Below are 21,858 nucleotides of genomic sequence, written 5' to 3'. Positions count from 1 at the left end.
TATAGTTTCAGAGGGGCATAAAAATTCTAACAATTTTAATTTAAAAAAGTTTTAATTTATTTTTTTTAAATAAATTTTTTATTGAATTTCTTATATTTACAATATATATGTTTCGTTCTTTCTACATATATATGTTTCGTTTTATATACATATATATATTTCGATTTATATACAAATTTTATTTAATAACTTATAAAAAGATCATAGCGTTAACATAAAAAGACAGTGCTAAGTATCCATATGAGTTTTTGGTAATTTCTATTAAACTACTGTGCTAAACAATCGCAGTCAAATGAGTGTAATGAGTGATTTCTCCTAAAATTTCGTTAATTTCAGCTAGATACTAATATTAATGATTAAAAAAGTACAATAGCGGCAAAATTGCTAAAAGTAGTGTCATGAAAACACTGCTCTGAATAGCACCAACAGCATCTGACATATCAGCGATATTGCAACCATCCTGAGCGCAAATTTCACAATTCTTCTCATTATTTACATCACATGTTGTAGTAAAATCGCTTTCACAGCCACGCTGTACATAGCCGTCATCATCCTTTTTAGTCACACACTTATCGTTCGCAACATATTTGGCACAAACTTTAACGGAGTTTGGAGAGTCAATACAGTTCGAGTTAGCCACCGAGTTGCAAACATGACATTTTCGACGATTAACAGGGAATAACTTAAATGTAATATATTATCAATATTGTTACAGATTTGTTTAAACATTATAAGTACTTACTTCTGAGTTGCAAGCAGGACCAGTACATGAGGCGCAAGTACCTGCTGCTACACAAGAATCCTGCTCCAATTTATCTAAGTCGTATAAACAACCTCTTATAGTATCTCCATCTATGAAGTAAATGAAAATATATTCACTAAATTTGTATTTGTTTTTTTTTTGTCAATGAAATTTACCTGAGTTAATTGTAGTCATACACTCACTATGTGGTGCGAAACAATCTACAAATGTGTCAAATTCGATACTTTCTGTACAGTTTAATGTTTTACTTGAATCGCAGCCTACGCAAAAATTGTTTAAAGGCAGACGTTCCAAACCATTGCACTCATTTCCATTACACTTATATAAACTCAAATTATTCTCCCATGTTTCGAGATCGCTACTACTTTGTGAACTACCACATCCACTCAAATTGACATTACCCTTTACATATTTAGCAAAACAGAAATCTTTTTCATCATATTTTACACAATCTTGTACGATAGTCTCTTTACATAATGCAGCATCTTCACACGTGTGGCAGCGTAGGCGATCACTGGGGAAGGTAAACCTATTACAGCTATTATTGTCGCAGCTAGCACACTCCTTGCCATTTTCATTTTCACGACACACATGCTGTACCATTAATTCTTTGTCATCTAAACAGCTTCGCACCAAATTTCCATTCTGTAGTGCAACCAAACATTCCTTATAGCATGATCTACTCGTTAATGCATCACTGTTGGCATTAGTAACACAAAGTGCATTTTCAGATGAGTTGCAGAAAGTACATTGAACATAATCAGTTAAGTTCCAAGCAATATTACATTCATTTGATTTACACTTGAAGCAAAGCTCTGGATTTAAACGGCAATGCAAGTCTTCGTAGTCGTCAACATCATCTGTGCAACCACGGCGTATAATATCACCATTTACGTTAAAAACTGTCATACAATCTTGCTCGATATTTCCAGTACATGCCTGTGCTGGTCCAAGTGAATGTTTGCAATGCTCACCTGCACATGCATGACATCTTAAAGGCAAGCTCTGCCACATACCGTGGTATCCATCATCAACTTTATTGCGTAAATCAATTCCATTACAAGTATCACCGAAACACGATCTACAGGTTTGTTTATCGTTAGCATCACAATATATTTGCGAACTACAACCGCGTACAGTAGTGTTAATGCTTAAGGACGTGACACAAGCCTCACTGTCTCGCACAAATGGACAAGCCATTTGTCTCGTAGGATATGATTCACATTCTGGATCCTCATTGGTGGTACATGAGTAACACTGTTGACGATCGGCTGGGAAAATCTACAAAACAATTTTAATATTATGTTTAGACTTATTTATAATTAAAAATTTGTTAATGATATTATAATATAAAATTATTATTGAAAATTTTAAATTATTAAAAATTAAAATTATTATTTTAGTACCTGTCTGTTACAAGCATTATCAGCACACAGACCACAATTTTCGTCGGTGCCTAAGACACAACCAACGAAGTCATCTTCCGGCAAATCTGCTACACAACCTCTAATTGTACTGCCATCTATAAATGTGGAAAAAATATTTGTTTACTTATTTTATGCAAATTATATATTTATATCATGTAGGAAAAAGGATGTTCTAAAAAGGAACTAATACTTAGAGATATTGGAACACTCCGATTCAACAATACCATAAATACTATTTTCTCCACTCACCTGATGCTAATTTACTGTAGCAACTAGTGTATGGAAGCTGATTACATGTATTAAATAAACCTATCTGCATCGGATTTACAGCGCAGTTGACATCATCATTTGAATCACAAATCGCACATTGTTGTGCCGTTGGTATATCACTAAAGGTGTTGCAATTTTCACCCTCACAAATATGCACTCGTTTCGTTTTGATTATATTCTCAAGCTCTTGACCACGGAATGAGCTGACACAACCCATTTGACTAACACTGTTCGTATTGTCGAACCATATGAAACACTTGTCACCGGCTTTGTATAAGGGACACAATTGTGACTCTGGTTCATCGCAGTTTTCACCTTCACAAGTCCAGCAACTTAAACGGTCTGACGGCAAATTTTCAATATTACAACTATTTCCAACACATGTGTGACAATTTGCATCCTTATCATTTGAACACGTCAACTGTTCATCAGTTTCCTTATCATCCAAACACGTGCGTATTAAATCATAACTTGGATTAGAGCTACCATCAGCAGGATATAATGCCGTCATGCATCCACCTTGACATTTACGCGTTTTGTGATTGGTACTAACTGGGTTCCGTATGCAATCCAGACTCTTATAAGAATTACAGTAGACACAGTCAATGAATTGTGTTGTTTCGGTTGCATTGTTGCACTCATTTGACTTGCAGTTATAACAGTTCTCATCATTTTGATCACAATAAGCTCCAAAATCTACAGCAACATCATCACTGCAACCACGTCTGACAACCTCTCCATTAGTATCGAACACAGTTATGCAATCTTGTTCATTATTATCTTCACATACTGAACTCTCCAAATCCTCGTTTTTACACTCATTGCCTGCACATGTTAAACAACGCAGTGGCAAATCTTGCCATTTGCCAAAATTATCATCTTGTCGTTTAGCTAAATTAACGGTATTACAACCTGCACCAGTGCATTTAACGCAAAGCCTATTGTTGCTCCCATCACAATACAAGCTCGATGCACAGCTACGGTAAGTGATGTCATTACGGTAGGCTGTAACGCAACTGTCTGCTGCATCATATTTGGGACAGGAAGTTAAGCTATTGGGAATATTTTCACAATCATTATCACTACTAGAATCACATATGTGACACTTCAAACGATCAGTAGGATATTGTTTATTGTTGCAACTGCTGCCACTACAAACTTCACAATTTTGAGCTGTTCCATTCAAACAACCTAAAAATTCATCATCATATAAACTCGAAAGACATCCACGTTCGGTAGTACCATCAGCTAAGGCGCGTGAGTAACATTCCGTGTAAGGTTGTACGTTACAAGTCGTCGTAATGGCGTTCTCAGGTTCATACACACAATTTATATCTGTACGCGAGTTACATAGCGAACAGGGTTGAGCTGCTGGTAAAATACTAAATGTGTTACAATCATTTTCTCCACAAAGGAATAAGCGTTTCTGTTTTAATAGGTAATCTGCTTCAATATTACTAAATTCACTGCGGCAACCCATGGCCTCAATGCTGTGCTGTTCATCAAAACGTATGTAGCATTTATCATTCTCGCGGTATTGTGCGCATAACATACTCTTAGGAACTTGACAGTCGCCTTCACATGTGTTACAACTTAAGCGAGTTTCAGGAACAACTGCGGTATTACATTTTTCACCATTACAAATCTTACAGTTCTCTTTCTCACCAGTTTCGCAATAGTTGCGATCTTCAATTTCTAGATCATCATAACAGGATCTAGCTAAACCATATGCAGGATTCTCATCTTGTTCACGTGGATACAGCGCAGTCATACAGGCTTTATGACACTTTCTTGTTTTAGTTATATCGTCCACACTTTGTACACAAACGCCGTTAACATCTGTATCACAGGACAAACATGTGACATATTCGGAAAGGCTATCAGCTAGGTTACAATTATTTGAATTACAGCGGGGACAGTTGGTAATATCTGCATCACAAATTGCTTGATTATCTTCTTCAACAACAGCACTACAACCACGTTGTATAACTTTGTCCTCAGAATTAAAGACGGTCATACAATTTTGATTATCTTCGCATGTTTCAGAAGAAATATTTCCACTGCAATCTTCTATACCTTTGCATGTTAAACAAGAAATTGGTATGTCTTGCCATCTACCAGGTGAACCTTCTTCACCAATTCTTTCTAAATTGATAGTATTACAACCTGAGCTGCTGCACACACGACATGTAAGTTTATCGGCATCATTATCGCATTTCATGCTTGAAGCGCAACCGCGTGTAGTGACTCCACGTCCCAAATTAGTTACACAAGTATCCTGTGCATCATAAATTGGACAGACCGTATTACTGTTGGGTGAACTGCTGCACAACGGATTATTAGCAGAATTACATTGATGACATTTTCTACGATTGGCTGGGAACACATCTATTTGATTACATTGATCGCCTTTGCAAGTATCGCACAGACCATCTTCACTCATGAGACAATCATAGAAATTATCTGCGTCAAGATCTGAAAGACAACCACGCACAGTATGTCCAACTAAATAGAGGTAGAAAAAAAATGCAAAATTAAAAACTTTAATATATAATATTTTAAAAATACATAGTATAGAATACTATATAGTATATAGATATAGATGGCATATGTATGTGTATATATCTATTAATATAAATATAAAAGATTAAATATATATTTCAACTTACGTTCATTAATTCGAGTATAACAGTTAACGTAAGGCAAAGCAGCACATCTTGTCAAATTTGAAACTAGATTTGGATTTGTTGCACATCTTGAATCATCCGCTGAATTACAAATTGAGCACATTTTAGCGGTGTCCACACTTCCAAAAGAGTTGCAATTCTTTCCATCGCATAATAGCAGTTTCTTTTGTTTAACTAACTCTGTCACTATTTCTGATTCAAAATCACTGCGACAACCCATCTTTATAATGGATGACTCATCATTAAAGAGTATATAACACTGATCGTTAGGATGATATGCGTTACAAACATGAGTTTCAGAATCCTGACAATCCTCATCCGTACATCTGTAACATTCATTTCGGTCATCAGGCACTAACATTGTATTACAACGTCCACTGTCACATGACTCGCATAAGTCTTTTCTGCCTGCCGCACATTCAACACGATCGTCTAAATCCAAATCATCCAGACATGAGCGTGATAATTCGTAAGCTGTGTCAATTGAACTACTACGTGGATACAAGGCTACCATACAAGGTCCTTGACATTTTCGCGTTCTAGCATTGGAAGGCACAAAGTTCACAGCACAATTTTGACTATCAGTTGCATCACAGACATAGCAATCAATGTAATCATCCAAACTATTTGCATTATTGCAGCCAGTAGATTTGCATGCCAAACACTTGTCTGCATGTTCTTCACAATATTCCTCATGTGTAACATCAACATCGTCACTACAACCACGTCGTTCTACTTTACCGTTTACATCATAAACAGTTATGCAATTTTGTAAATTGTTGCCCATGCATTTGTGTAGAGTGCTACCAATGGCGCAGTCTTCTGTTGTATTGCACACCAAACAATTTAAGGGCAACTCCTGCCATTTACCAGGGGCGCCAACGTAACCAGCTAATAGATTAATAACGTTACAATTATCGGCACTGCATATGCGACAAGTGTCGCGTTGACTGGTATCACAAGAAAAGTCCGAAACACAACCACGTAATAAACTGTTACCCTCAATCTTACTTACACAGTCATCATTCGCATTATAGATGGGACATATACTTGCAAAATCTTGTGGACTATCTTCACAGCTATTATCTTCTGAGGAATCACAACGATGGCAACTACGACGATTTTCAGGATAAATTTCATTGTTGCAATTGTTGGAATCGCAAACAGCACAAGTTGAACTGTTGCCGCTAACACAATCGTCAAATAAAGTATCTTCAACATCTGACAAACACCCACGATGCGTTAAGCCAACTAAAATAGAGATTTTTTTATAATTTTATTTCTTTTATTTATCTGGTTAAAGTTTATTTAAATTTTTAAATAAAAAAGGTACTTACAAGCATCTACATGAGTATAACATTCCGTATTAGGAAAGTTACTGCATACCGCCATGTCTCCACTGCGCTGTGGATCCACAGCACATGCAGTATTATCGTTTGATTTACAAACTAAACAGGATTTTGGAACAGGCAAGTTGTCATAGTTATTGCATTTATCATTATCACATAAGAACATACTTCGTCTGTGTGATTGAATGAACGATGTATCCAAGTCACTTACACAGCCCATTTTCGTAACACTGTTGCTACTGTCAAACATCATATAACATTGATCACCTTCTCTGTATGCGGAACATTCATTCGGTACAAATTCATCACAATCAGATTCGGTGCAAAAATTACATGTCAATCGTTTTTCGGGTATTAAAGCTTTATTGCAGCTTGCACCGTTATCACAAGCTTGGCATAGATTATTTTCACCATTAACGCATTCGTTACGGTCAATTAGATCCATATCATCCAAGCAACCTCTAGCAAGTTCATATGCAGGATTCTCTTCATCTGTACGTGGATAAAGTGCAGTCATACATTTCTGGTGGCAAGTGCGCGTTGTAGTGATCTCACTCACTTTTGAGATACAGTTTTTGTCTTCGCTACCATCACAATATAAACAGTCGACGAAATTATCTAAGCTTGTTGCAATATTACAGCCATTCGATTTACAGAATTTGCATTTATCTGGATTTTCATCGCAATATTGTCCATATTCTTGCGCGTAAATTAGATCAGAACAACCACGCTGTACAACAGTACCATTCGATGCAAATACAGTAGCACAGTTCTGTAAATAATTTGTTTCACATACTTTTAGTAAACCTGCACTTTCTGACTGGCACTCTACTCCTAGACATGTGTAGCAATTAATGGGACGTGCTTGCCATGTTCCAGCATAACCAATGCCTTGACTAACTAAATCGACTAAATTGCAATTATCTTTGCTGGAACACATACGACAATATTGCTTGTCCGTATCGTCGCAAATAAACTCTGAACTACAGCCGCGATAAGTATGTCCATTTACTAATTTTGCCGAACACCTCTCAGTTGTGGAATAATTGGGACAAACAGATTCGGAATTAGGAGAATTTTCACAAGTAGGATCTTCAACAGTATTGCAACGATGGCAACGACGACGATCCGCTGGATATATCTATAAAACAATTTAAGTAACAATTTAGTAAAGATTAATTTTCTCTTAAACTTATTCTTTGGTTTTAAGACTTAAAAATGTTAATTCTAATTCTAAAATTTGAACTAGCAATTCAAGAGTCAACATATTAAGACGCTGAGCGTCAATATGTTCTACCTTTACGGATATATATTTATATTATATATAATGTGATATTAAACGAATTTTTAATTTAACTTACAGCTACATTGCAAACGTCATTATCACATGTTACACAATTCGTACCATCACCAGTTAGACAATTTGTCTTATCATTCTTGCTAAGAGTGTTGACACAGCCACGTTGAGTAGCACCAGCTAGAATAACAAATATTTTACAAAATCAGTAGCAAAAAACATTTTATTTACTCACAGCTTAGTACACGTGTAAAACATTGCGTCGTAGGTAAGGCACTACATGTCTCTACTAAGGGTATATCATCGGGATTTGTTGCGCAGCGTGGGTCGTCCAAGGAATCGCACACTACACATAATTTTGATTTTGGTATATTATCGAAACTATTGCAATTAGCATCATTACACACAAAAAGCGATAGTACATTATCAGTTAAAAATGAATCGGGTTGGTCACTAACACAGCCCATTTGCACAATATCACTGTTCGAATTAAAGAGCATGTAACACTGATCATTCACTTTATAAGATGAACACAGTGCTTTTCCTGGATCTTCACAGTTTGCACCTGTACAAGTATAACACGACAAACGATCTTCTGGTAATATATTAGTATTACAGTTTTCCAAATAACAAGTTGAACATTGTTGACCCGATTGATAACAAATTGAGGTATCTTTATCATCTTTGTCATCTAAGCAACTACGTACCAATGCATATGAACTACTATTAGCACGTGGGTATAGGGCAGTCATGCAGTGCTTATAGCAAACGCGTTTTGTCTTTACCGTTTCGGGATCTAGCACACAATTTGTATTACTCTCAGAATCACAATATACACATGATATGTAATCGGTCAAGCTAGTAGCTATATTACAATGATTGGAATTACAATTGTGACAGTTTTGCGAATTTGCATCACAAAAACTGCCGTATTCATTTTCGACACTTTCGCTACAGCCACGCTTGACAACAAAACCCTCTTCGTTGAATACTGTCATACAATATTCGGTTCCAGTACATTTAGCAGAGTTATCGAATGGATTCAGACAATCACTCACACCATCACATATCTTACAAGTAAGTGGTAAATCTTGCCATTTACCAGGTTTACCATCGCTTTTTCGCTTAAGATTAGATAAGTTACAATCGTTAGCAGTGCAAATCTGACAAGTCATAGAATCGGTTGAATCACAGGAAAGTTCGGAACTACAACCACGTTCTGTATCGCCATTTTCGTTTAATAAACTGATACATTTTTCTTCTTGTGAATATTTCAGGCATATTTGTTCTGATTTTGGTGCAACTTCACAATTATCGTCAGTTGCAGAATTGCAAATATGACAGGAGCGACGGTCTTCGGGGAATATCTACACAAAATGTTTAATTAAAAAAAATATGCAAGGTAGAACATATGACATACCTCCAAATTACAACTAGCGTCACTGCAAGCCACACAATCAGTAGAGTTTAGTCCCTGCAAGCAGTTGTAGAAAGTTTCATCTTCCAAGCTCGATAAACAACCGCGTTCAGTGTGGCCATCTTTTAAAAAAAAAGAAAATTAAAGCTTAAACTAAAATCTTTTGATAAAAACTTTTACAATTTTCTTAACTATTTGCTGTCGTTTACAAATTTACTTCAAGAATTTAGAATAAATTTATAAGACATTGTTGTACTTACTTGATACTAATCTTGTGTAACACTGAGTATAAGGCGCAGATGAGCATGTTGTTTTCGATGTGACCTTATCTGGTGCAATAGCGCAATTTTTATCTGTTCTTGAATTACAAATAGCGCAAGCTTTTGCTGTTGGCACATTGTTAATGGTATTGCAATTATCGTCTTCACATAGCCACATACGTTTTGCCATCAAAAGTATTTTAACATCTTCAGGATCATAGCTGCTTTTACAACCCATTTCTACAATAGAACGAGTTTCATCAAATGCCACAAAGCATTGATCATGCTCCATAACGGCCCGACAAATTTGCTGTTTCGGATCTTGACAGTTGTCACCTTCGCAATGGTAACATGATTTACGCTCACCCAAATCATCATTATTGCAGTTACCATCACTACAAGACTTGCAATTTAAATCATTACCATTCTCACAAACATTCCGATCATCCAAATCCATATCATCTAAACATGTACGTATAAGTTCATATGGAGGTTCAGCGTCATTTGTGCGTGGATACAGTGCAGTCATACAGCCTTTGTTGCATTTACGTGTACGGTGGACGGTTGACAAATCAAAAATACAGTCGTTGTTCTTTTGTGAATCACAAAAGATGCAATCTACATAATCTGATTTCTCTTTTGCGGTGTTACAACCATTAGATTTACAATCGTAACATGTGTTGCCAGCACTTTCGCAAGCATCTTTAAATTTATCACTACAACCACGTGCTACTACAGCACCATTTTTATTGAACTCAACAGTACAAGTTTGGAGTTTGTTATTCTCGCAAACGTTTAATCTCAAAGTAGTCAGACAATCATCAGTACCATTGCACTGATAGCAATTTAAGGGCAGTTCTTGAAACATGCCGGGATCGCCAATAACTTCATTGATCAAGTTAAGCGTGTTACAATTATTACTTTCACATGAACGACAAGATTTGTAGCTAGCATCATTGCAGTTAAGTTCAGTTCCACATCCACGATATGTTACATCATTAACGATTTTGGTAACACAGCTGTCATTTGGATCGTACAAAGGACATGCCTGCGTTGTGCTTGGTGCATCTTCGCAATTTGAATCCGTGACAGAATTACAGCGATAACATTGCTGACGACCACTCGGATAAAGCGCTCTGTTACAGTTGCTTTCAGTGCATACTTTACAGATAACACCATTCAATCCTTCTAAACAATCCAGAAAGTCAATATTTTGTAAACTACTTAAGCAACCACGTTCCGTATGTCCATCTAAAAAAAAACGATAAGAGATCTTAATAAAATGAACAATTATTTTGTAACAATGTTTTTTTACCACTACGGATTCGTGTATAACAATCAGTGTATGGATAGTTTTGGCAACGAGCTTGTGCAGAGATTTTAGTGGGATCAGCAGCACAATTTTCATCCGTAGCAGAATTGCAAACATAGCATAAATTTGCTTCTGGTAAATTTTCATATGTATTGCAATCATCGCCATCACATATAAAGTACTGTTTAACTTCAGCACTGATCTGATCATCAGTCAAATCGCTTTTGCAACCCATCCGCAAAGTACTATGAGTGACATTATCGAAATACATGTAACACTGTTCATCCTTATTGTAGCCTGTACATAACTTGGATGTGGGGAGATTACAATCTGCACCATCACAATGATGGCAACTCAAACGGCCCTCAATGGGCAAGACCTGTGTGTTGCATTTATTTCCATCAGTGCATTTAACACAATTATTGTCTGCAGTACAATCATCACGATTTTCGAGTTCCATATCTTCAAAACAGCTCCGTACAAAATCATAAACTTGTGGTGCTGACTTTCTTTGATATAGTGATGACAAACAGCCCTCCACACATTTGCGTGTTGTCAACACACTACTTGGTTCAAAAAGGCAATCTGCATTATCTGCTGAATCACAGATCAAACATTCCTGATATTTAGTTGCGTCCGTTACAATATTGCAACCATTTGATTTGCAATTAAAACACAAGTTGGGATTATCTTCGCAATGTTTTTCATATTCAGATTGAAGATCTGATTCGCAACCGCGACGAACCACTTTGCCAGTTGCATCAAACACAGTAAGACAATCCTGATGAATGTCACCTTGGCATTCGAGCTTACTAAGCGTATCAGTCAAACATTCTTCTCCGCTACACGAGTAGCAACTCAATGGCAAATCTTGGAAAACTCCAAATATATCTTCAGCGCGTTTTTTAATATTTAGATCATTACATCCTTCACCTTTACAGATGTTACAACTCTTAGCATTTGTATCACAACTTAATTCTGTTAAACAACCACGTCGTGTTATGCCATTTTCGTAAACTGAAACACATTCATCATTTTTGTCATATATTGGGCATACACCAAGTGCTTTTGGCAAGTTTTGGCAGCTGGAATCGCTATCAGAAGAGCAACGATGACATTTGGGACGATCGTTCGGTATAATCTAAAACATTCACTTTTATTTGCTTTTTCAAAAATGGTATAGTAAAATATTTTTACCTCATTGTTACACTCATATCCATTGCAAGATTTACATTCACCATTTGCGTTTGTTAAACAGTCGAAGAATTCATCGCTTTCTAACTCAGCAAGACAACCGCGTTCAGTAATACCGTCACTATTCACACGTTGGAAACACTGCGTATAAGGCATGGTATTGCATAATTTATTTTCAGTGGCTAACATTCTTGGTCCACTAGCACAGTTTTCATCTGCAGTGGAGCTACACCTTAGACATTCATTGGGATTTGGTGCATACTCATAACCATTGCAATTATCTGTTGTGCAAACATACAACAATTTGCTTTTAACCAAGTCGGAGATAATAGTTTCATTTTCAAACTCTGAAGTGCAACCCATCTGCACTAGATCAAGCGTTTCAGACTCAAAACGCATATAACAACCTATATTCTCATTAAAGACTGGGCACTCTTCTGCTGTGGGGTCCTGACATTCATCTCCTTCGCACTGATAACATCTCAAACGTGTTTCTGGAAGTAAATGTATGTTGCAGTTAGCACCACTACAACTTCTGCATTTCTCATCATTGCCCGCAGCACAAGCAGTTCTCTCATCAAGATCACGATCATTCAAACAAGTACGAACTAAATGATAATTTGAGCTGGTACCATCAAATGCAGTTGGATAAAGAGCAGTCATACAATCTCCTGGACATAGTTTCTTCGTTTCTACTGCATTAGGTTGTAATAAACAATTTGAATCCTGCACGGAATCACATGATAAACATTCCACATACACATCCAAAGAGTCGGCTACATTACAACCAGTAGACGAACAACTCGGACATTTTGTTGGATTACTACTGCAATAGCTACTATAGGTAGCAGCCACACTATCACTACAACCACGTTGTGCTACTGTGCTATCTTCATTGAAGACGGTCAAGCAAGTCTGCGCATTATTGTTCTCACACTTGCGTAATGTACCTTTACTTTCAGAACAATCTGATACGCTATCACAGGTATAACAATTTATAGGGCCATCTTGCCAGAAATTTGAACCATCACGAGTATTTGCCGCTACTAAAGGGAAAAATAAAAAGAAATATATTACTTGAGTATGCGGTGAGCAGTTTAGAGTATTAATATGTTAATATGTTAATATATTTCTAAAATAATATATTGGAGTTGAGCTTAAAGAAAGATATCAAAGTGATTAATTGTCTTATTCAATATTACATAGCATTTTAATACCAAAATATATAAATTGCAGAAGTTCATGTTAAATATTAAAGCTACAAATTAAATACCTTTTAAATACCACCTAAGTTCATCTTCGATTAATTAATTTAATTATTTATTTCTTTTTTGTATTTGATTTTAATCTGTGAATCTCAATGCCTTTCTTTATTCGTCACATCTATGCAAAGATAAATATAGTATTTTTGTATTTAAGTAATATTTTGTAACTTCTATTGAGGGAAATCATATTCTACAAAAAAAAAAAATAGATTGGTGCTCTTTTAGTGATCTGCAAACGTATGATCGTTCCAAAATAAAATATATATATAAATATATATGGTATATAGTTTGTGGTGGCGAAGAAATAAAAACGCAAGCGTTATATATGCCATCATTGGAAACTGACTATTAAGCTGAGATTTCAAGTATAGTATGATAGAAGGTGCACAATAAAAAAAGATAATAAAATTAGTTTCTAATTAGTTCAAAAATGACTCAAATATAGTTAGTCTTTCTCTACAAAAGTAACTAGAATTTGTTGCATAGGCACTAATGGTTGACCTATCTGCCTTATTACAAGTTCTTAGAGATTAGGTATAGTATAGTTTTCGTATTGGATTTTTTAATTTTGTGTCTCTACAAAAGTAACTAGAATTTGTTGCATAGGCACTAATGGTTGACCTATCTGCCTTATTTCAAGTTCTTAGAGATTAGGTATGGTATAGTTTTCGTATTGGATTGTTTAATTTTGTGTCTCTACAAAAGTAACTAGAATTTGTTGCATAGGCACTAATGGTTGTCCTATCTGCCTTATTAACATACAAGTTCTTAGAGATTAGGTATAGTATAGTTTTCGTATTGGATTTTTTAATTTTGTGTCTTTTCGTTATTAAGACGAATTTTGAAAGCAACTGTTTGCAGATTGCTGAAATTCAACGGTCTAAATTGGTTTCTGTCTCAAATCAATATCTTTTAAATAATCTACTGCATGAATCATTAACTAATTATAAAAAAAAATGCTATTGTTTATTTATTATAAAACATAAGTATAAGAACCGTATTTGTATGTATTATCATAAATTAATATAAATACTCGTACTACAAACGCTTTTATATTCTTATCACTAAACCATAAATAACGATTAAAAGTGTTATGTGTCTCACTTTATTAACAACAAAATTTAATTATGTGTATTAATACGTTAATAAAATATTTATGACTACATTTGTATAACTCAACTATAAAGCAAAAGTTAATAATAATGTTAGTGTTTATGGGGGCAATGTAATACTTTATATTGCTAGATATTTATTGCAATTATCATTACTCACATTGTCGTTTTTATAACAATTAGATAATATAATTTAAATTATATTGATTATCTTAAAAAATAGGCACAAATTTAATTGCAAATTTACTTAGAAGTCAGCAAAAAAGTACAAAATTGTAACGGAAATTTGATTTCATTGCAAATACATTTATCATTTCTAATTCTTAATATATGACTGTTTAGAATTCTAATTATTTTTTTATCTCATCGACATTATTTGTTAAATTTATAAAATTTATTTCAATGTAATAAAAACCAATATTTCAGAGGTTACGAGTATGTTATTAAGAAATACATTTTACTTTTCGCTTGTAAAATAGTCAAAATAATTGATATAGATTCGTTATAAGACATAGATTCGTTATAAGACATAGATTCGTTATATATTGGTTAAAGCTGCAGTAGCTCTATTTTTTTTTAATTTTTTATCCCTATTATTTATTCATTTTAGATAGTTTAGCTTGCAATTATTTTCAATTTATATTGTACTGTGCTACAAATATACTGTCAAAGCAACCTACATATATATATACAATTTTCAATATCAATTCATTAACACCATTTGATTTTCAAAAAAAAAAAAAATTCAATATCTACAACAAGGACTTTTGAAATAATTTGTTTGTACAATTTTTTAAGCAGTTACTTTTATCAATATATGATTATATGCATATAACAAAAGCATATACATATGTATTATACTTAACGTTATAACTAACAAATATCAGATAAAGCTATAAATATATTGTACAAGTGATAAACTTTTTATATTAAATATTATGAGATTAGATTAGTTAAAATTTAAATATAAATTGAAATACAGGTAATAAATTCACCAGTTTCCTTTTTACTACTAAATGTATTATATTAAATTTTATATTTAAAATATAATAATAAATTATATATTTATAACGTTTTTTAATGTTATTATTTAAAAATTAATCATTCACTCAGTTGTAGTTAGGCACATTTGTTAATTAATTTTAATTTTCGTTTTATTTTTGTTTATTTTAATTAAATTTATATTTAATTATTTAATTTTATGCTTCTTTATATCTTTTTTAAAAGTTAAAAAATAAAAAAAATATAATAAAATATTTTTATAATGTTTGCAATGTACAATCAATTTATTTTTTATATTTAATTTTTTATATTCTATTATGTCCATATACACTTTTAAGACATAATTTAAATTTTTTTCAAAACCACAACACTCAAATTTTTTTATTTAAATATTTATTATATAGTATTTAGTTTTATAGATTTTTTTTTTAATTTTACAAAATATTTTTTCTATTTCATTGGAATTTATTGTTAGTTTTTCACATTTATGAAACAATTTGATCATTCTTAAATAATTATTTATTCTTGAATGATGTATCCTGCGTACACTGAATATTAGCAAATGTTTTATAATTATTGTAATACATAAATTTTTTTTAATTGCACTAAGATGTTCGTGTTTTTGAATATTTTTATCACAGTTCATTTAATTATAAATTATATATTCACAATTAATATTATTTTTTGTTTTGCAAATATATATATTTTTTTTCAACAATATTTTTTTTTAGTTTTTTGTTTATTTCTATTTTTATTTGTCTTTAATTTCGTTCCTGTTTTAAATTTATGTTTTAACAATTATTTATATTTTTAAAAATTATTTTTAAATAACACACAAAAATTAAAAAAAATATATATCATTTTACTATTAATCATTAATTTATTTCGAATTATTTTTATTCCAAACACACAAATTCTTTTCACATTTATTTTTATATCCAAAATTTTGCAATAAATCTTGCAATTTAAATGATAATCACTTTGTAATATTTCTTTATAAGCTTTTTAATCCATTAAATCCTTTAATTGTGTTATCCTAAAATGTTGTTAATCCAATATTGTAGTCGGCAGCACCTACCAAAATTATTGCTAAAGCAAAATAAAAGGAGTCCTAGCGTTACTCCAATTTTTATTTTTTTGGGCAGCATTTTGCCCACTTTTCGATTGAAAACACCTCGATTTAAAAAATTTCGGCAACTAATTGGCCCTATATACGTGCAATGGTTTTTATAGACTCTGAAGCAAACTCAGTTATCGATACAAAAATTATTGCTTTCTAATCGATATAGTATAAGCAACAATGGCGCATGATAACGCATTCTTCAAATGCTGGCCAAAATTGTTATTTATGGCAATCCACAAATAAAAAAAATAAACGAAAGTATATCAGCGAGTTATGAAATGAAACATATAACTTAATAAATCGCAAATTTTTATCGCAAAATAGTTTATGACAAGTACAAGTTTTTGTATAGATTATACAAAGGAACCGTGCGTCCATGCTTGATCCAATGTTTAATCAATTTTTCATATATATCGTGTTTTCAACGATAACATTAATAAATAAGTGCGGTGATTAAAATTTGAACTTAATCTTTTTTGCTTGCTGATAAATTCAATTGTATTATTTGAAAAGGAAATGCGAAATGGACTCAAGAACTTAATAGAACAAAGAAGTTATTAAGATTATCTGTATATGTATTATAAAAAATTAGCACCAATAAAACACTATTATTGAGCACTTTGAAGGTATAATCGATTGAAACTTATAATGTATACATTATTGCTTAGTACTCAATATTAATGTATGTCTAGATTTAAAATATACAATATACATACGTACTTCCTTTATATTTCAACTTACTTTTACCTAACAAGAGAAATAAAAGACTTTAAATCTATTGTATCAATAATATATATCATTGCATAATAGTATATATTTATTTTTTTATAATATGTACAAATCATATTAGCTATCTTATGACTTAATATATTTATGGTATGATTCATATATGGCAATATTGGTGACAAACCCATGTAATTTGTGGAGACTAGCATTCTGTAGTATATTGATATATGTCAATATATTTGCGTTACATTTCATGTCTATTGATGAGACATTGTTTTTGTGGTCAGAAAAAAACTGTTTAAGTCAAATAGTGTATCGAAAACCATTATGGAGACTCCCCACCAGGAAAATAAATTATTATAGACTGGTATGCAGTATTAAAAAGCAGTTGAAAAAATACCGCTGGCGCTGAAAGCTGTAGTCGTTCAGAATCGGATAACCTGAAAATAGTTTTGAAGACCGCTATATTGTGAAATATAGCTGATATCTTGAAGATTAAAACTCACAGTTTTGTTAGTTTAAATTTACCACGAAAATGTAAGCAGGCATAAGTAACTTTTGAAGTGGGGGCCGCTGACAGCAGACGATGCTGTTTAAAGGGCACTTTAGTCTTAAATCTGAACAAATTGTGGTCACCCATATTTATCATTCTAATTGATCTTATAGTGAAATCACTGTTTCACTGCCATGGACTTTATGTAGTTTGAAAAATGTTGATTTTTTTGAATATGGGGTACCATCAAACAACATTATAAAAGATTAGAGTATCATTATTTAAAATTACTTTGTACAACATTTAAATTTGACATGATAAGGTACAGATTATTATTTATAAGTGTAATATATATATTTACATATATATACATGCCACATATTATATTAGATAAATAGATATAAAGGAGATATATGTTAAATCTTTTCACAAAGCTTTTTTATATAAATTTTGCCTTATCATTGAAAATTATACAAATATATAATTATATATATATACATATGATAATTCTGTATGCTATTCCTGCAGAAATTTTTTTTCAATTATTTTATTTTATTTTCTGTTTTATTTACATATTTAAGCTTTTTGTGTATGGTTAGCTGGGAGTTTGACTTCGGTTTATATTGATGCATATATTTGAAATTGTATAAATGAAGTGAACGTGTTTACGTAATAGAAGGAAAAAGAAGGTGAATTTTATTTATTGTAAATATTGTTTTTAACTTTTTCGTGTAACAAATTTAGGTGGCGAGTTTATCCAACAAAATGGCTTATATATTCAAACTGTTAAAATAATATGTGTGAAGAAAAGTTAAATTAATTATTTTATTAAAATAATAAAATAACTAATTCTAAATACAAAATAATCATTACCTTAACATCATTACACGACTTCAGCAATATGGAGTAAACTTTATAAAATATCATTAAATAGTAAAAATACAAATAATGTAATAAAAAAACATTTATATTATTATGAATCATATTTGAATAAGTTTCACATGAATAGCAGAAAAAATAGAAATATATTAGCTATTATTACAAATAAATTGTTTTTTGAGTTATAAAATTATTGTAATAAACAATCAATAAAGTAATAAATTAACAAATTTCATCGCAACAATAAAAATAAATGTGTTATTACAGGAAATGTTATAAATTTTATTTTTTTATTAAATCTTAATATAAAATATTGGTTTCGTAATAATATGAAATTTGTATTTAAAATATTATTTAATATTATTTTAATATTACTTATAGAAACTTAAAATAGCAGTTACCAATAATAAGAAAGGAATATTGACATTTAAGGTCTGTGTGCCACTATTTGGTTTATTTCCATTATCAGAGCCGGAACCACTTCCATTCCCGTTACCGTTTCCTGAACCGTTACCAGAACCATCACCACCATTATTTCCATTATTATTTCCACCATTATTTTCATTTCCTGAACCTGATCCATTACCATTACCACTACCTGAACCTGTACCAGATCCACTGCCATTACCATTTCCATTGTCATTGCCACCACTGGAACCCGAACCACTACCATCACCATTTCCTCCACTATTTCCATTTCCTGAACCTGATCCATTACCATTACCACTACCTGAACCTGAACCACTACCATTACCATTTCCTCCATTATTTCCATTTCCTGAACCTGATCCAGAACCCGAACCTGAACCTGAACCATTGCCATCTCCATCACCGCTTCCACTTCCTGAACCAGAACCATTACCATTTCCAGTATCATTATCACCTGGTTCTGCATCTATTGCTAAAATAGCACGATTGCAACCACTTAACTCCATTGGAGAGCATAGAATACAGTCCTCACTATTCAAACAGTCCTTCTGTTTCGCTAATGTTTCCAAACATCCACGTACAGTACGTTTACCATCATAGGTCGCATAACAGAAGGAGTTACTTGCTCTCGAAACAGAACATCGCGTAGGCGTTAAAGCAGCAGCGTTGTCAAGACAATTTTTATCCTGAATAAATAATAATAACATTATTTTTAAAATATTTAACAAATTTAAAATGTTCGATTTGTATATTTTAAAATTAATTTTATAAAACTGTATTAAAATATTAATTTCTTTGCGAGTTAACTTTAAAATTAATTTTAAAGTTAACTAAGAATAAGGAACTAGACGGCTAGGTCCTTCTCCCTAGGTATTAAAATATTTATTTATTTGTGTATAGCATTTCCTACATAATAATAACGTGTGAGTATGATGGTGAGTCTTATATAGATATTATTATTATATTTATGTACTTGTAATTTTCTTCTTCGTCCCCGATTCAATAAAATTCCAGTTATTGTACTATAACAGTAATCTCAAAATGTTCTTTAAAATCAATTAATAACAATTCTTCAGTCAAATAATATGTTATTCAAAAGTATTGAAAAACTGGAAATTATTACAATTGAAATTAATTAACTGACTTGAATTGATAAATTGCAGTGATAGAATTATCGAAAGAATCTTAAGCAATAAATTTACTAAATTTACTAAATATTTTAAAAAAATGCACACAAGTTTATTAAAAAGAACTGATTAGATCAAGTACAAACACGAGTTATATTCGATATTGTTTTGCTATTGACATTTTAACGTGATAATATAAAATATTAACAAATTGCGAAATCGTTAGAGTAAGCGATTCATCACGTCACTAGTGGCACTAGTAAATTCTACTTATAAAGTTTCTAAAACTCTCACAAAAGAAGTTTTAGAGAAGCAGCTACACTCTTTATGCGACACCTTAATCCGCATTAATTTGATTTGGTTGGACATAAATGTACGCATTCTTTAATAAAGTCGAATATTTTTAGGGTATTCCCATTATAAATTTAAACTAAGCGATGAACAGGTCTAACAGTTCATATAAACACGATGAATGATCTGCCACATAACATATTCCACACACAGTCGTAAGTAAAAGAAATTATATGTGAGATATATCTTATTTGCTACCTCTAAATACAATTATAGTACTAATTAGTCAATGCTCTGGAATTTTGAATATCTTAACGATTTATGCAATATTTTCTCTTACCTGATCTGAATCGCACTGTAGACATTCAAACGCCTTCGTACCAACATTATTGCATAAATCTGCATCACACATATGACAATCACTTTCACTTTGATCTATTTCATCGGTAGCCTGACACCTTGTACGTAACTCCAATGATAACTGCTGATAACAGCCTTGTGCTTGAACGGATTCTATAAATAAAAAAGGCAATGGTAAACAATTTCTTACTCTTCTGCTTATTTTGTTACTTATTGTACTAACGTCCTTCGAAAACGGTTGCACATAAGTCCAGAGCATCTGTACAAGTCTCGGTTTTGTCATAATTCGTTCGTTGACAATTTATTCCATTACACTGATGACATTTCTGTGCTGCATTTGCAGCATTCCAAAGGAGAACTACTAAGGTAGTTGTTAGTAGTGAACGTGACCACATATTGATGCAATTAAACTTTTTTCCAGCAATTAACATGCATTTTATATGAAATTCAATATAAATATCTGCTTCAAAACACTTCATTTAATCTCTGTTTGTCAACATTGAACACATTTTAAATAGATAAAATTTGAGAGCACTCTAATATAATGTAATATTTATTATCTTATTATATATTAATAGATAGATAATAAAAAAATAGTATTTTAAAAAGTTTTTAAAAATATTTATATTACATGTGTATATATATATATTCGTCATTGCCTTATATACTTCAAGAAAATAAAAACCGAAACACTATTCTAAAACTAGATGTTTAAAAAAGTTTGTGGTAATATATGTATATATTATGAATGATTATAAAAATACAAATTTAAGATTCTATTCCCCAAATATAATTAATAATAATAATTTATAATATAATAATAAATAATTATAATTCATTATTATAAATTATAAATAATTATAATTATAATGAAGATAATATTGAAACATCTAAAAAAAATAAACTAATAATAATAAAATTTTATATTTGATGAAGGAATATTAGGTTAGGTTAGTACACCTATTGTCCTTTGTCCTATGAAATCAAGCAAAACCGCAATCTACATCTGTAGTAGGCATAATGTAGAATGTCGACGTATTTATTTCTAAACCCTAACATACAATAATCATTTATT

General features: G+C 32.0%; 3 protein-coding genes across 7 annotated transcripts in view; 1 reads left to right on the top strand and 2 right to left on the bottom strand.

The window, feature by feature from the left end:
- The window catches only part of LOC119680433, a 55,732-nt gene that overhangs the window by 14,653 nt on the left and 19,221 nt on the right, over positions 1-21,858 (top strand). The gene's annotated exons all lie outside the window — the stretch shown is intronic.
- On the bottom strand, positions 155-16,539 carry LOC119680432. The gene is made up of 14 exons (XM_038093240.1): positions 16,434-16,539; positions 11,980-13,022; positions 10,786-11,923; positions 9,471-10,721; positions 9,214-9,332; positions 8,029-9,160; positions 7,858-7,973; positions 6,485-7,637; positions 5,130-6,398; positions 2,440-4,965; positions 2,170-2,285; positions 919-2,044; positions 743-852; positions 155-682 (listed from the first exon to the last, which is right to left on the bottom strand). Exons 1-14 carry the CDS (start codon positions 16,501-16,503, stop codon positions 350-352), a joined length of 11,502 nt encoding a protein of 3,833 aa, XP_037949168.1. The 5' UTR covers positions 16,504-16,539; the 3' UTR covers positions 155-349.
- Positions 18,894-21,194, bottom strand: LOC119680438 (cell wall protein IFF6-like). 3 transcript variants are annotated; one of them, XM_038093250.1, is made up of 4 exons: positions 21,007-21,194; positions 20,764-20,936; positions 19,379-19,691; positions 18,894-19,312 (listed from the first exon to the last, which is right to left on the bottom strand). In XM_038093250.1, exons 1-4 carry the CDS (start codon positions 21,176-21,178, stop codon positions 18,948-18,950), a joined length of 1,023 nt encoding a protein of 340 aa, XP_037949178.1. In that variant the 5' UTR covers positions 21,179-21,194; the 3' UTR covers positions 18,894-18,947. The 3 variants fall into 3 exon arrangements, with proteins under 3 accessions (XP_037949178.1, XP_037949177.1, XP_037949179.1); XM_038093249.1 differs by having other exon boundaries at positions 18,894-19,691; XM_038093251.1 differs by having other exon boundaries at positions 18,894-19,691; positions 20,994-21,156.

This window comes from Teleopsis dalmanni, chromosome 2 (genome assembly GCF_002237135.1).
Source record: "Teleopsis dalmanni isolate 2A chromosome 2, ASM223713v2, whole genome shotgun sequence".
NCBI classification, from domain to species: Eukaryota; Metazoa; Arthropoda; class Insecta; order Diptera; family Diopsidae; genus Teleopsis; species Teleopsis dalmanni.
This window is presented reverse-complemented; position numbering and strand designations above follow the sequence as displayed.